The sequence below is a fragment of the Lupinus angustifolius genome, chromosome LG06, assembly GCF_001865875.1.
Source record: "Lupinus angustifolius cultivar Tanjil chromosome LG06, LupAngTanjil_v1.0, whole genome shotgun sequence".
In the NCBI taxonomy this organism is placed as follows: Eukaryota; Viridiplantae; Streptophyta; class Magnoliopsida; order Fabales; family Fabaceae; genus Lupinus; species Lupinus angustifolius.
The window spans coordinates 22,566,792-22,584,422 of NC_032014.1; the positions used below are offsets into that span (position 1 = coordinate 22,566,792).

Here is a 17,631-nt window from a genome sequence, read left to right on the forward strand (position 1 = left end):
ATTTTACTTTCTTGACTAATAAAAAACATATTGTACAGTGATACAAACTTTGGGATAAGAGATGTAGTTCCGGAGAGGGTAAATATATATAGTTTTACCCTTACAAGTGAAGAATTAGTTTATAGAATTGGAAACCATGACATTTAGATCAAGTAAACAACCTTATCATTATGATTTTTCGATTCTAAATGTTTCATTAAATACATAATTTGATTTTTAAGAAGAAAAAAACCATGACAAAAAAATAAAAATTCAACTACTCAAAAATCTTAAATTTTAATAAAAATAGTCCTAATTAACATATAAAATGTTAAAAACTAATTTAACTTTCATTCATATTTATTTATTTTTTATATCATTTTAGGTTTTCAAGTTTTTGAAACTAAATTGATAGGCAAAAGTAGGTCACTATTTTTTTAAATCAATCTCAATCCGATGCAACTAATAGACGTTGGTTCAAGTGGTAATTCCTCTTAAGTGATATTCCAGCTCGGATAGGATTGCATCCACTGGAGTAATATATATGGGAAAGAAAAACAAATCTCAATCCAATGCAACAATGTTTTGTGTTTCTTATATCTAAGCCCAAAACAACTCTTCTCTACACTTCCTTCACTCACAACACAAACATCATGATAAGAGGAAAAAGAGCTTTTTCATCTTCCATTCCAACAACAACAACAACAATAAGCGCAAAACCCTTTAACCTAAACCTAATTCCCAAATCAAATAACCCTTCAAAACCAATTCTTGATCACACTTACATTTCACAACTTCTCTCAAGAACTGATTGGTCCTTGTTGCTTAAACATGAACTCTCTTCAAAAAGACTCACCCTTAATCCTCTCTCCGTTATCACCATTTTCCAAAACCAACAAAACCCATTACACTCCATCAAGTTTTACACATGGGTTTCCAATATCAACCCTCAATTGTCAAAGGATTCATCACTTCAGCGTGTTTTAGGTGACATGTTATATAGGACAGGTCCTGTGGTATTATCTGCTGAATTGATTCAAGATTTTCGTGATTCGGGGTTTCGGGTTTCGTTGGATTTGTTATGTGTTTTGATGGGGAGTTGGGGTAGGCTTGGTTTAGCCAATTTTTGTAATGATGTTTTTGGTCAAATTTCGTTCTTGGGAATTAGTCCAACTACTAGGTTGTATAATGCTCTTATTGATGCATTGGTTAAGTCAAATTCGATTGATATGGCATATTCGAAATTCCAGCAGATGGCTTTGGATAATTGTTTTCCTGATAGAATCACATATAATGTACTTATTCATGGAGTTTGTAAGATTGGTGTGGTCGATGAGGCGCTTCGGTTAATCCGACAAATGAAGGATAAGGGACTTTCGCCTAATGTTTTCACTTATACAATCTTAATTGATGGGTTTTGTAATGCAAAGAGGGTTGATGAAGCCTTTGGAGTTTTAGAGACAATGAAAGAGAGTAAAGTTCGTTCGAGTGAAGCCACTGTTAGAACATTAGTTCATGGAGTTTTTCGTTGTGTCGATCCGAGTAAGGCATTTGAGTTGTTATCTAGTTTTTTTTATAGGAAGCCTATTCATTTTAAGTTAGCTTGTGATACCATACTGTATTGCCTCACGAATAATGCTATGGTTAAAGAGATAATTATGTTTCTTAGAGAAGCCGAAGAAAGAGGTTATGTCCCGGAGAATTCCACTTTCAATGTCATAATGGCTTGTTTGGTTAAGGGAGCAGAGCCGAAAGAAACATGTGAGATATTTGAAAGTTTCAGAATGAAAGGGGTGGAGCCAAGCATCGAGACTTATCTTGCACTTATTGAAACCTTATACAAGGACGAAAAGACAGAAGAAGGGGATCGGATTTCTAATCAAATGATAAGAGACGGGTTAATTTCAAATGTCTTTTCATATAACATGATGATTAATTGCTTCTGCCGAGCCAAAATGATGGATAATGCATCCGAGGTTTTCAGAGACATGCAGCTTAAGGGTTTCACTCCCAACCTTGTTACATTCAATACCCTTATTAATGGCCATTGCAAGGGTGGATCAATAGTTAAGGCACGAGAGCTGCTTGAGATGCTATTAGAAACTGGACTTCAACCAGATATGTTTACTTTTAGTTCTATAATCGATGGTCTCTGCCGAGTAAAGAGGACCGATGAAGCTTTTCAATGCTTTAATGAGATGGTTGAGTCTGGCATCCGTCCAAATTCTATCATTTATAATATCTTGATTCGGTCTTTATGTGCCATTGGTGATGTTGTAAGATCAACAAAACTTTTAAGAAGAATGCAAGAGGAAGGAATAAGCCCGGACACATACTCATATAATGCTTTCATTCAATGTTTTTGTCGGATGAATAAAGTTGAGAAAGCTGAAAAGCTTTTTGTTTCAATGTCAAGATCTGGCTTGATTCCTGACAATTACACATACAGTGCTTTTATAGAAGCACTGTGCGAATCCGGGAAATTAGTGGAAGCCAAGAAGATGTTTTACTCAATGGCGGCAAATGGTTGTTCTCCTGATTCATATATATGTAACTTAATTATTAAAACATTGGTTCAGCAAGATTGTGTTGAAGAGGCCCGGAATATCGCAGAAAAGTGCAAACAAAAGGGAATATCTTTGAATTTTGATTGTAATTTGTAGACAGATTTTGTACTAGTTTCTGCATTGAAGAAATTGATTTGGGATGCAGGTACCTTAGATTTTAAAGATGTGTTGATATGGTTTGATACATGAATTAGTTATACATGATAGTAACCACTAATTTTTCTACATAAGCTACGTGGTCAGATTGCCAAACCGTCGAAAATGCCTATCAGGGTTTAGTCACACTTGTTCGTTTGTCAACAAACAACTTGCTAGATCCCTAAGATGACCAAAAGGTTAAGAGTTCGATTCCTGGGAACGATACTTGTTGGGAGGGGCAGTTACGCATCCCAAAAGAGATTAGTTCTTTACCCCAAAAAAGTGAGGAGATACCCTTGGTAACAAACAAAGTTTATTTCTGTCATGTTTTCCCTCCTTGCCACCATAGAATCTCAATAAATTGACCTCCAAAGGGTGGGTCTTTTATGCCACACTGCCACTCCCTTGTGATCAGCACCTCCACAGGCATTGGAAACCAACAAAGATCACCTTCCGTCAACCTTCATGACCAGTTCCCATCCTTGGTTTCTGCTTCAAGCCATTTCACAGCCGAGGTTTGTCTCGCTTGCCATGTCTTTGCTGCAATCCTATTTTGGCCTTCTTCCTGCATAGGATACTCAGTTGTTAGACTTAACCTGCTGCTTGGCTCTTATTGGTGCACAGTATATTGTATCTGTGCCACTTTTTTCCTCTGATCATGTCCTTTCTAGTATCCGGTTATTCGCCTTTGATTAGCTTATTCCTGCCGGTTATTCGCCTTTCCCCATGTTTGGGTACTGTTTGGATTCAGCTGGCTTAGTTTATCTCTGATTTGATCTGTTCCTGCATGGATTCAGCTTGCATTGTTGATCAAGCCACTTAATGCCAGCCTTATATTTCTGCCATTGAATGATCTTCTTGGTGTTCCCCATTCCAGCCTTATATTGCTCTTATGGGTGTTCCCTATTTTGCTATGGAGAAAAACTTGTCCGGAAATGTATCCAACCCGTCATATTTGAAGACGATATTTATGCTTTTTGGTGCTATCATTTATGACTAAAATTCTAATATGCTGTCAAAACTTTATTGGTTGTCTTTACATAGACACGTCTTTACACAAGTCTTTATGTTTGTTATGTTATCTCATGAAGTGTTTGGCTAGCAACTTTGCAGGTTATTGCTGTGTCCATTATGTTTAAAGTGTGTTTTCAAAACCGACTCCGACTTCGAGCATTTACAATGATGTAACCTATTTTTCATTCTTAAATGGGATTCACTGATTATTTTATATTTGTTTACACTTTTTAACAATTTAAGCAATTCAAACCAAAATCACATTCAATGGTGCAACTCTATTTCATTCTTATCTGGACCCCACAAACATAATCACATATATATTTCTCTCTCTTGTAACAATTTTTTTCCATTTTTAAATGTTGACTCACAAATTTAAGAACGTTGCTTATTTAACTTATCATTGTGAAATAAGAACAAGAATGACTCATCTCTAGTAGTGAACTTGAACGAAAAATGTGCTTTTGTGGGTGCTCATAAGTCTAATTAAAAGCTTTAGCCTTTAAATAGGCTTTCACTCTCATCACAATGTTGATTTTTTTAAAATCTTAAATCAATGATAAGTCCACCAATAAATATGTATTTATTATTTTAACCTTGTTTATTTTGAAAATTAATGCATGATAAATATTATGATTGTGGTAATAGTATTTGCAAATGGTTTGGCCAAGAGCAATAATGGAAAAACTAATGACAACATAAATAATAACACTTATATTTCAACCCATAAAACATTTTCAATTAACTACACCATAATGTTAACTATTCAATAAACTTAAAGTAAATAAATATTAGTTCATGATATCAACTAACAATAAATTTATATGTTGATGTTAGCAACCCACAATTTAAGTGAGGGAAGAGATCCTATGAATAGTAGTGAAAAAAACTTACTCTATATCTTAGTTATTCATTCTTGGAAAATCTAATGATTTGAATTAGTGAATAGATCTAAACTATTAGATTTTAAAAAAATGAATGGTTAGAATGTGGAGGAAGTTTTTTTTTCACTTACTCTTAAAGTAAGTGAATCCCCTCTAAATGATAAAAAATATGTATTATTTACTCAAACTGCACACCTTAAGCAAGGTCATTGGTTCAAGTGATACATGTTTGATCCCCTTAAGCAATGTCTCGGATTCGAGTCTTGTGGATGGAAAAAATGTCCACCGGAAGAGTTAACCCCACATACCTGTGGATGTTACCGGCTCGAACATGATTGCCTTCAATGCGATGATACATGTGAGAAACAAAAAAAAAATTACACACCTCCTTTTATGATAGGGGGAGAGAAAAATTGTACAACCGATGTTTGACCTCTCAAATACTTTACATTTTATATTTTTATGTCTAGTGACTCTACCAACTGAGTTAACTATTGGTATAAATAAATCAAGTAAAGAGTAGTTCTAATAAAAACTCATGACATTCATCAAACCGGTTAGGGTACTGGTATAGTGATATAACAGTTCAACCGGCGGTTCACTAATTAAATTGTATACCGGTGAAATTATATATAAAAATATAATATATTATTATTAATGTTGAAAAATCAATAAAAAAATCAACACTTTTTTCAATTTTATTAAAAAATTAATTTTAAATAAAAACTGACCGGTATGACCGGTACGGTTCAATTAAAAACCGGCCGGTATGACCAATTTTGACAGATTTTGGCCGATTTTAACCGGTATAGTTATATGATCGATATAATTAATATATCGTACCAATATTGAGACCAGTTCATCGGTTGAACCAGCCAACACAAATCTGTTTTTATAACACTGGTCCAAACTTATTAAAAGTGTATTGAAAAGGATGAAAATAACGTATTACTAATATTGGTGTTAGTATGTAATCCTAAGTATGCATATGAGTCAAATCAAATTAAGTACTTAATCCTCAACCTTAATTATTAAAAAGTTACTCAAGTTAGGCTTGTTTAATTAATGAGTGAAACTAAAATTTGAAATTTTGTTTAACTCATGTTTCTTCCTTTTACCTAATTTTCATTTTTAAGTTTAGTAAAGATAATATACACTATACTAGAAGATTGAATAAAGAAATTAGTATTGGGTCATTTACAATAACAAACTTCTCCACTTTTTATCAAAGGTTTTTTTTTGTATAACCAGAAATATTCCGTCACCCGATGAATATGAAACTAATCTCTTCCGATGTACGACTGCCCCTAATAAGAATCACTTACAAGAATCAAACTTTTGACTTTTCAGTCTATGTGGGGTGGAATGAGACCTTAACCACTTTTGATAAGCAAACACACAATTAGGTTGTCATACAAGGTCCATAACAAACATTGAACAAACCCATTTCAAGCAAGTACCTTGTATTCAACACACAAATCACTTCTGCAACCAGCTAAGTACATCAAACAGATCTATTGGTATCAACAACAACAAAAAGGAACCAACAAACCATTGTTCTAGTGATAAAAGCCCTGCTAAATTCTTAGAATGATGAACAGGTCAAGGGTTTGATTCCTAGGATCGACACTTGTTGGGAGAGACAATCACGCATCCCAAAAGAGATTAGTTCATTCTACATAGGGTGATGGGATACACTTAGTAGTACAGAAAAAAACATAAAAAGGAATCACAAGTATATATAGCAAATTTGTTAGGGAGAAAAAACATGGAGCCTTTGATAGATATGCATATTTGATGAGCTCAGAATTACTAGATGCCTAACTCATTAACTTCTAAATCGTGGGAAATCATTGAAAACTACTAACATCATCTCTATACATACTTTGAAATTACATATATATACAATGAAGAAAAAAAAGTAACTTAAATAAAGCTGATCTACTTCCTAAAAAGGGTGGTGATAATATTTCCAAATCCTTTGCAACCTAAGCAGGAACAGAAAATCAAATGACAACAGAAAATGAATTACAGAAGTGTTCAAGATTACTGATCTTAAGGACACAGCAAATGCTACTAGTGAATGAGAGATGGATAAAACCAGTAGGATAATATAATAGCTATTCCGCGATTTTCGATACCCCGGAAGAGTTCATGTAGCAAGCACTTCGACAGTTCCACAGAATTCGACGAAGTCTGCAAATCATGCCAAGCCTGTAAATGAATGTCAAACCAAATCAGTCATCTATATATAAATCAAAGAATATAAGGCGCACTTCAAGAGCATATATTAACTTCTATCGAAATCACAGAATCGTAGTAGAGTGGTCTAAGAGTTTATGATTAAAGCAATTACAAAGATATGAAAATAATGATCCAGAGTCCAAACTTGCTCTCATCATAACCCAGTATCAGAATCCAGTGTAAGAGCAAAATGTAGAACTTGTTACTAGTATAAGTACATAGATAGACATGGTCACAATATAGCTACCCTTAAACTATCATTTCAATCATCATTTAGTGAAGGAATATGAGGTGGAACAGAACATGGTCACAACATAAATGTTCAAACAACTTATCTTTGGAAACTGAAACTACAAGCCATGATTCTGGACCCAAGGTATCTAGCTTCATGACATATTATAACATGTCAATCATCAATCCACTTTATATTTTATATTTAAATTTAGTTTCCAATTAGACCAAATACACACTGCAAATATGTCATTTTTAACTGGCTTGTAAATTTATAGAATAAGATAAGAAAAGAAAATACGCTTTGGTGCACTGAGTATGCATAGCTACCATTTAAAATCAAAGGGTGAAGGAATGAGGGAATAAAAAAGTAAGGAAAAAGCTAATGGTGAACCTTTGCTACAAAGCAAAAACAGCATCTTTCCAATAGCAGTTCTAAGAAAGCTTTAGAGAGTTGTGCATGAAGAACATGACTACAAAGAAAATTTATCCATGATCTGTTATCAGATTTTACCTACCAAATTATTGATATCTTTTAAGATGATGCAAATGTTGAATAGCTCAGAAAGATGGAAACTACTCAACTCATATGTTACTCATTGAAAAACACATGTAATACATGATTAAACCAAACTCAATACTAGCATATCAGCCGAATAGCCTCAGATGAAATCCGGATAGAAAACAACAGCACATCCATCAAGAATAATATGGAAATCATATCAAGCATAACTGTCACATAATTGCGTATTTGTATATTACTTATTTAGCTTAGCAGGAATATGTATATGTTCCTTATTTAGCTTAGCCGGAATATAGTAAAGGGCTGAAAATCAGCAACATAATTATACTATAATAGTGGAACCTGAGAAGAGAGGGCACACGAGTCAGTTCATTTCCTTTGACATACTTTTTTTAGAGTTTCAGTGAGAGAGTGCATAGGTTGAGATTCTACGTTACTAGTCTGAGGTTCTGGGTAGCAGGTCTTTTTGTCTTGTGATTTTCTTGTCTAGCTAAGACAATGAGGAACACTAAACTTTTGCAGTGAAATTCGAAGGAAAAATTACTCTACCTGTGAATTTCAGTTTTACGTGTTTGTTACGGGAAGGCATTTTGGGGTTGCATAGATGGAAACAATGCAGCTACAGAGGACGAGGAGAGCTTCAATTAGCTCATTGGAAGGCCAAAGATGCTACAATCTTAAGCTGGATTTTATCCTCTGTTGATCCTCAATTCGTCCTGACTCTGAGGCCATACAAGACCTCAAGAGCATGTCGGAATACTCGAAGAAGGTCTATAACCAGGACAACTCTGCCCAGCAATTGCAGTTGGAATCCGATATTGCTGGCTATACTAAGGGAGGCTTCTCCATTCACGAATATTATTCTGGATTTGACAAACTATGGGAGTTGACTAACATAATTTACATAAATGTCCCAGAAGATTCTCTTGCTGCAGTCCGGGAGACTCATGAGCAAAGCAAAAGAGACCATTTCCTAATACAATATTTTTTAGTTTCCTTTGACAGAAAAAAAAGTTTATAAGCTCGTCAATAAAAATCAGTCTTTAGTTGGTTTAGATAGGATAAGCTATTGAAATTATCAAATCTACAATCACCTTGATGCGAAATAGGTATTCACAAATTGAACTTTTTGACTTTATTTCCCAGGTCAGATCTTAGCTGTCAGTTTCATGCCATGGTTTGATTGTTGAAGTGTGTGTGGATTTGTCTCAAAATTGCAAGTGTATGAATACAACAACTCTGGTGAGAATTGAGCCTGATAACGAATTCAAGAGTCTAGAAAATAGAGTCTGACCATGTTAATTCATTCCAAGAAAGATACTCTAGATTTATTCGATCTAGTTCACGATCGGCGAGAAAATAAGACATAATTTGTGGAGAAACTACAAATTGCTCTATTCGGTTCAATTTCAGCATCTATTCAATGTATTGTTTCCAAACTAGTAAATTCGAGTCATTGAGTTTAGTGTTGACTATGGAAAGAAGTAACAGTCAACGCGCAGGTGCTGCCAGTTGCGCAGAGATGCCGTGTCTAGCATCGTGAAAAGCATTGTGGTCTTTAGGAATAGAAGCCATGGCCTATACCAAAGCTCTAGATACCATGATATAGTCTAAGCATATAAGCAGTTAAAGTGTAACAGTCCCACATCGGTTGAGAATGAGTCAAGAGGCATTTATAATGACTTGGGCAACCCTCTCCATGAGCTAGACTTTGAGGCGGACTTAAGGCCCAATTATTCTAATATGGTATCAAAGTCAGTCTCGATGTTGGCACCCTGCAAATGCCAATTCCTTAAAAAATCCACGCTCTGGATGGGCCATTCTTGGGCACGAGGGTGTGTATTAAAGTATCAAAGTCCACAACAGTTGAGAATATGAGCCAAAAGCCATTTATAACGACTTGGGCAATCCTCCTACTATGAGCTAGTTTTTGGGATGGAGTTAAGCTCAATTACTTTATAACTGTTGGAGATAAAACAAAGTCCAACATTCGCGGGAGATGAAGAAATTAAATGGTATACAAGCTTGAGTGCTATAAGACCAAATTGCCAACTAGCACCACCACATGGAAAGCATAAATGGATAATTAATTAGCACTGTCGGACGCTGAAAGACTTGGATGAGCCAGCTTATAAATTGTAACATTGTATCAGAGCTTAAATGCCCTCACAGCCCATTAACGATCCAAGGACCTTAAGGGCTGAAGCTAAACTGATGAAGAAAAAAGGTACGGGCAAATGTTGCAAACCTATGGCCTCCGAAGTCCCAAATCGGTGGGAGATGAAGAAATTAAAGGGTATTTAAGTTTTTGCTATAAGTCCAATTTGTGCATTCTAATAAATACTCATGACATTCATCCATTTGCGCATGAGTTAATTTTTTCAATATATGAATATTTGCATGAGATTTAAACATACATCCAAGAATCAACATCGATGTTTGAGAAGGATGCTATTAAAGAGCGCATATCTTGCACTATGAGAAGAGAACGCATTTTCAAGGAGGATTTATCTACTAAAGCAAATTTTGCTAGGTTTTAAAAGGATATCAATTAATGGTCTCAAGCATTTTTACTGTTTGAGTGGGTCCCATACAAACATGAATGCCTTCGGAGATAAAAATGTTAGAATCTAATCCCCCGAGCCAAGTTTCGCTTAAGAAAAGCCCTCCTCAAGATGCTAGCTCCAGCCAGACCCGACACATTCGCTTTAGGGGTCACAGCAAGAGCCTTTGAGGGTTCAATTACATAAACTTGTAGCAGGACATAGTACCTTTGATCTAAACAGCGCCATATAAACATGAATGTCTTTGTAGATTATATTCCTCTGATGCAAGTTAGGTACAATGGCATCAGATCATGAACTCCAAAAACCAAGGACTACAAACGGTAAATAAAAAGTATTGGAAGGGAATCCTAATCCCTCGGACTGAGTTGCGATTACGAAAAGCCCTCCCCAAGATGCTAGCTCCAATAAGAGACGAACACACATTCACCATAGACGGTCAATAGAAGAGCCTGAGGGTCCAGTTGTCAAAAATGTGGCTGAACAGGCATAACTTGGATCCAAACAACACCACTCTAGGTCTACAAGGACCGCGGCTTTATATTCTCATGGATTTTAGCTTGTATAGCCTTGGCACAACCCACAGTAGCATTTCTGAAAGTTAATGATTCATTTCTTTAAGTTGAGGTATTCCTTTCCTTGGTTAATGGGTGTAGGAATGGTGGCTGAACCACATTAAAGATTCGACCTTGATTTGATTTAGCTGATAATGATATGGTTTTGCAATTTCTTTCCCAAGCAAGTATTTACCGATATATATGAAGAGGGGATTTAGTTCCCAACACTAACAGTCCTCTTGTATCAGATCCCTCATCCCTTACACTCTTAATAGTGAACCTTATCAAAGAAAAATATAATTCATTTTTCTGAATAAAGAAACATAGCTTCACTTGTTAAAATACTCTTTCAAACACACATTGTCTACCTTTTTTGGGTCCTCTTGTTCGAAGCCCCCTGATAATGAAAATAAGGCAAAAAATTACTAAGATCATGCTAATGATCATAAAAAACAGAGCGATCTATTGCATGGGGCTCTCGCTTGGTGGAGGATGAGGAGGCCAAACATACACAATCTTATCACTACGTGCGGAAGACTTTTTCCAAAATTTGATCCCATAACCTCAAAGTTTCAAGGCAACAACCTTAAAGTTTCGTTGAGGCTCAATCATGTTGATGATCATCACATTTCAAATTTGGAACAGATTGCAAAACCCTCCAATTATGCCAATCAGGTATTGAATCCCCCATCAATACACTAGCAAACACATTTCAAGCTTTTGATAAGACTGACATTCAAATTTTCTAAAAATATTATTGGGTACAATCTCACGGTTTAAGTATCTTGGGTATCCATCATACAAAATGACAAATTAATATATGGAGATGTAGATCATAGAATTTAAGCAAGGTGGATTAAATGGAAGAATGATTCGAGTATTGTTTGTGATAGAAAGATACCACTCAATGTTAAGAGAAAGATTTACTACACAACCATAAGGATGTGCGATGTTGTACGTGTCTGAATGTTGGACGATAAAAAACCAACAAATAAATAAACTCAATATAACAAAGATGAGAATATTGTGTTAGATTATGAACACACATGGTCAAGATAAAACTAGGAATGGGTACATTAAAGAGAAGGTTGGGGTAACACCTATTGTATAAAATATGGTAGAATCATGCATTCTGTGATTCCAGCATGTGTGGAGAAGCTTTGTAGAAATATGGTAGAAGCTCTGGTAAGGAGAGGAGATCAAAAGGAGAATATCCCAATCACTAGAGACAGGGGGAGACCAAAAAAAACTATATGTGAAACTATTGAATATGATTTAGAGGTTAATGATTTTTGTATATAGAAATGATTTATGATAGAACATAATGATGTCATTTAATCCATGTAGCAAACACCACATAATAGGAAAAAGCTTGGTGGTGGTTGTCGTAAAGCATGTTACAAGTAGGAATGGCAACGGGGCGGATCGGAGTCGGGTTTGCACATACCCAAACACGAACCCGAAATTCAAAACCCGAACCCAAACTTAACGGGGTTGAAAATAAAAATATCATACCCGAACCCGTCGGGTTTCGGATAACCAGAACTTGAAAAAAAACCCGAAAATGATAAAGCATTAAGGAAAATATTATATTATTTTCGTGTAATTTTTGTCTAACATTTCTATTTTCTCTTGTATTTTTCATTTCTTTTATGTTTGAAGATCCAATAGTATGTAAAGTAAAATTAGAAATTAAAAATAATTGGCAAATGATAGAAATTTCAATTTTAAATTGAATTACCTTACTTCGGGCGGGTTCGGGTCTTTGTTATACCAAACCCGAACCCGAAATTTAAACCCGGGTAAAACCCGAATCCGAACCCAATCACATCGGGTTTTCCCCGTTAAATTCGGGTTCAGTTTGGGCAGGTACCCACGAGTTCAGTTTTTATTGCCATCCCTAGTTACAAGTCTAATGGCATGAGACTCTCATCAATTATAGAGGAAACAGAAATTGACAATATCTTCGGACAAACCGGAACTTCAATCAAATGTTGGTTTGACATATCAAGCATTGAGGTTATGAACTTTCTTGTAGTTCCTTCTAAATTATCATTCAGAAGTGTTTTTACATATTTGGGAAATACAGTTTTACCTTATCAAGGCACATTTTATGTCAATGCAAATTTATAAACCATCCCATTGTCATCACAAAAATTCTTTAGACCTACTTTTTTCTGTGAAGAGTTATAGTAAAACTTCGACCCATTGTCTCACATATGGGAATTTTATGATACCCAGGTTTTTTCTTGGGAAACAATACCATGGATTAGTATTTAGTATCTATGCATTTACTGGTTGTTGATTCTACTACTGGATGTTTAGAGAAAAATTGTCAAGATTGAGATTCTAAGTCACACCGGTAAGTGGGGGAGAAACGTAATTTGTGGGATCGTAATACAGATCATAAGATCCTACTGAACAGAGCAGCCCACACAAAACTGAAACAGAATCAACAGCAAAATTCAAACCAAGTGTGAACATAAAGAAGATAAAAACTGAAATGGAGTTTCTTTAAATAATGCAACCAAGTTGGAAAAGACAAAAATTTACCAAAAACAGGCTAACCTAATAACAATTGTAAAAGAAAGAAGAGCCGAAGTTGAAAAGAAAAAAAATATCTTAAATGCAGCCAAGCTGGAAAGGACAAAAACTTGCAGCTAATGCGGAAACAACAGTAACGAAGAAGACAAAAAAACCAGAAAATATTACAACCAAAATGGAGAAGACAAAAACCTGATGAAACTAAACACGGTAACACCCTTGTATCATATGCCACTGCCACAAGCCCTTAACAACTTTGAACCCCAGTATCACAGGCTCACAACCAGCAAATCTCGAAAATCAAAGAAAGGGGATGACATGGGTAGTTTTGTATATGGCTCACTGAAAATGGGTTGGTCCAGACCCAAACTGACACTCGCAGGATTTCACGATACTAAGCATAACCTTTGTGACCCCACCGCGAGTTCAGTTTTGCAAGTCTCGAGTTAGATTGGAATCGTGGGCCCACCAAAAATCACAAGATCACATGATTGTACAACTAAAAACACAATCTTGACAAAGAACCAAGTATATCAACTGGTAACTAATAAATGTTTGACAACTAATCAAGGCATCATTAACCAGGAAAAAAGGGTACCATAGTAACCCCTTTCAAGAATATTCAACAAAGAACCAAGTTCAACAGTTAAAATCACTAACCCCGAATTGGCCACAAAATCTGCAAAGTTACTGTTCTTAGAGGTGGTTAGCATATTAGAATGACGTTCACATGAATAGAGTAATTCACATTACATAAGATGATCTGACTACATAATAACATTAATTGTTTAGCAAACAAGCTGACTACATAATACGGTAAGGAAACGTCTAGTTATGTGAGACAAGTTAAAGAGTATGTGTTTACTAAAATAACACTGATAAAGGACAGATGAATGTAAATGAAGAGAACAGATACCACCAACAAACAAAGTTGAACTGCCAGACCAAGTACAAACCACACAAAAGGCTCATATCGGAGCAATCATAATAATTAAAAAGTATACCTGGATGTTAGAAATGAAATACCACAATCCTAATATGCACATAACTCTATGTCATACACTCAATAGAGTTTACATTGGAGCCAGCACAAAATACCAGATAAAAGGAAGATGGAATTAAACAGACATCACAATGGTGAAAACAAACAATTTAAATGATAGAACTTGGCTTTACCTCACTTAAACATGCCCAAAACTCGGCTTCCGCAACTTAGATAGAAGTGCATGAACCTTTCAAAATCATTCAGTTACATATAGAGAGCTTGCCTGTCCACTCGTCAGGTACCCCATAATCAAGGCTGAGCTCTCTCATTGGAGGGATGTTCTCCATCGCAAATACCATAGCGTGAGGGAACATCAAATTGTTGTGATCATACAGAACAAACTGAACAAACACATTTGGGGTTGAACTATGGCTCATATAGCAAGCAACATTTCTCATAGTTGACACATCCAAAGAAAAATCTAAAGGAGGAACCGATGGATATGACGGACGGACATAATCAGAATATACTTGAGATATATCCCCCCATTCTGCCCACCTGTCAGAAAACTGATTAGGATGTATCGATGAGTCACCACCACTCATTGTCAAAATCTGTGCTTGCTCCTTAGTCAAAACAACCCCAGCATACTCACAGATAAAAGCACCAGCCTGAATAAGGTCCAAGGACCTAACTCCCCAACCTGTCTGCCTAGACCTAAACACTTCCAACCTATTCTTCAGCCCCTTTTGTGTAACACGATTCCGACAATGAGGAGGACAACCGCAAAAAGGGCCACATTCAAAAATCAAAGGCTTCCCTCGGACGAGAATCCCATGTTGATTATACGGAAACTCACCCCCATTTTTCATAAAGCAAAAGCACCCATCAGTGCAACCGTCCACACAATCGCAACCAGTGGCCTTTCCACTTTGATGGAATACAAATTGAGGAAAAGTTGTCCTGGTAAGATACTCAAAACAAAGAGGATCCTGATTGTCATCTATGTCATTAAAAAGCCGGACAGGGACGTTCTCCTTACGGTTTGAAATATCAACAGAGAGACAATACATGGGTTTGAAATCAAATCCACTTCTCCTAATCGCCCGGGCTTCTTTAAGAATAGCACTACCCATCTTCTCTTGCCCTTCAATTCTCCAAAGCTTATACTTAAAAACTCCGAAACCAGATTTCCCCACATCAAACCAACAATCAACAATCTTATACAGTCCATCATAAACATAAACCTTACCAGACGACGATGCACTTCCCTCATACCTCACCCCACGAATGACCCGCACCTCAATCCCATAATGCATACTCCTTTCCAACGCAAGATTACCTCCCTCCAGCTTCTGATGAGAAGCTTGCCTGAAAGAATTCTTCTCTTGCCCACCTTGACCAGTGTACACTATAACTTCACCATCATCCAAGTCATCCTCATACCCACCCGAAACAATAACACTAGTAGCTATTGGCTCTCCATTGGAGCTCATGCTACCAGGAAGGTAATCAATCCCAGCCTGTATCTGACCATGCAACCCAAGCACACACAATTCCATCCTAAACAAGAATATATCACCAACATATATACCTGGAGTCGCGCCAACAATCCGCTTATCGCGGTTCAGCCACAAACCTTGATCCCTCATCAATGATGCTGCCCTCAAGTCCCCTCGAAGCCGCAGCCTCCGATAAGTCCTGCTTCCATTGCTGCCACTTCCCTCCGGCATTCCAATGCCTGCAGCAACACCATCAGCCGAAGAAGCAGCAGCAGCCGAAGCAGCAGCAGCAGCAGCCGAAGCAGCAGCAGCAGCAGCCATGGCAGCAAGCATTCTTTTCTCCTCTTCAGCGGCAGCGACCACTCTTTTCTCCTCCTCGACTGATGTCAACACACGCAGCGACTCATACACCATCCTAGTCTTCCTAACCACCTCCCTAAAATGCACCTGATCCTTCAGTCCAAGATCCATCACCCTCACCAGCTCCTTCACACGGCTCTGCTTTCGCCTCGGCGTGGTAACCGCAATCTCCTGATTGGGAGGCACTGGAACAATTGCACCCGAATCAGGGTCCAAAAAACCCGAAATTTCCTCCTCCGGCTGCGAATTCGGAGCAGGAAGGTTCAAATCCACAACCCCATTAGGGTCAGAAATGGAAACCTTAACATCAACAAGCTCCGAATCAAGGTCACCGGGAAAATCAACGTTCCCAAAAGCCTCACGGAAAAGATTCGAGACACGACAGAAGTCAGAGTACAATTGGAGTTGTTTTTCGACGTCGGAATCATCAAAAGGTTCAGGCTTTGGAACTTTCAAACTAGGGATTGAAACTCCGCCGCCGGAGGAAGTGGCTGCGACGGCGGTGGTGGTGGTGGGAATGTGGAGGCCAGGGGGTGGAGGTAGAAAAGTGGTGGTGGGGTTGTTTGGGGTTTGAATAGAATCCATGGAAATGAAATTGAGAAGTGAAAGAGTGAAATTTTTGTGAAGAGAGAAAATGAGAAAGAAACATTCAAAGAGAAATTGGAAGAAAGGAAAAAAAGGGGGAATTAGAAAGATGAAGGAAAAAAGAGTGAAAAAAGAGTAACAAAGAAACTTATTTATTATTTCTATATAGCATTGATATCAACGAAAATGGAACATTTTAACTATTAGGACATAATTAATACTTTTTTTAAAATCTTTTTATTATTTGATTATTTGATTTAGGTAGGGGAATTACACTCAAAATTAAATTAAAACTTTGTTTTTGTAATGTAATAATTAATTTTTACATAGGATTCATTTTGGTCAATGGATTTAGTGGGATTAGTTGTAGTGACTCAATCGAGTTTGTGAATATTAGTCGGTGAGGGATTTTCAATTTAAGGTTATGTTTGGTTGGGTTGAGAAGTGAAAGAATGAAAGAGAGAGGAAAAACATATTTTTTATTGTTTGGTTTGCATTTAATAAATGTGAGACTCGTGCTTTTATATTTTCTCTCCAATATTAGGAGGAAAACAATTGAAAAAAAAGAAAACTGATGTGTACAAGTTTTATACATTTTAACTACATCATTTATCATTTATGTATTATCGTAGTTGATTCATCAATAAAAGTAATATAATGGTTAATAGTGTGTTGACTGTGTATAAATCATTACACTAATAGCATAGATATTGCATTATACATTTAAAAAATGTTATTTCGTATTAGCCACACTTATAAACAGGGCTGACAATTATACGAACTAACTCGGTATTCGTTCGAAACTTGAATCGTTATTTAGTTTGATAAACTTGACTCATTAACCAAATGAGTTGAATTTAAGCTGCAAATTGAGTTTGTTAATTAAATAAGTCAAACTTGAGTTGGATACAATTTGATTCATTAGGTTCATGAACTGACTCAATATATATATAT

General features: G+C 36.4%; 2 protein-coding genes and 1 long non-coding RNA gene across 3 annotated transcripts; 2 read left to right on the forward strand and 1 right to left on the reverse strand.

The window, feature by feature from the left end:
• LOC109350228 (putative pentatricopeptide repeat-containing protein At3g16890, mitochondrial) lies at positions 606-2,664 on the forward strand. Its single transcript, XM_019591411.1, has one exon. The coding sequence runs from the start codon at positions 633-635 to the stop codon at positions 2,640-2,642; it is 2,010 nt and encodes a 669-aa protein (XP_019446956.1). The 5' UTR covers positions 606-632; the 3' UTR covers positions 2,643-2,664.
• Positions 6,411-16,789, reverse strand: LOC109350227 (histone-lysine N-methyltransferase family member SUVH9-like). The gene is made up of 2 exons (XM_019591410.1): positions 14,422-16,789; positions 6,411-6,796 (listed from the first exon to the last, which is right to left on the reverse strand). The coding sequence occupies exon 1, from the start codon at positions 16,675-16,677 to the stop codon at positions 14,491-14,493; it is 2,187 nt and encodes a 728-aa protein (XP_019446955.1). The 5' UTR covers positions 16,678-16,789; the 3' UTR covers positions 6,411-6,796; positions 14,422-14,490.
• On the forward strand, positions 7,295-8,892 carry LOC109350232. Its single transcript, XR_002108091.1, has 2 exons — positions 7,295-7,669; positions 7,762-8,892. It is a non-coding gene; the product is annotated as an uncharacterized LOC109350232 (long non-coding RNA).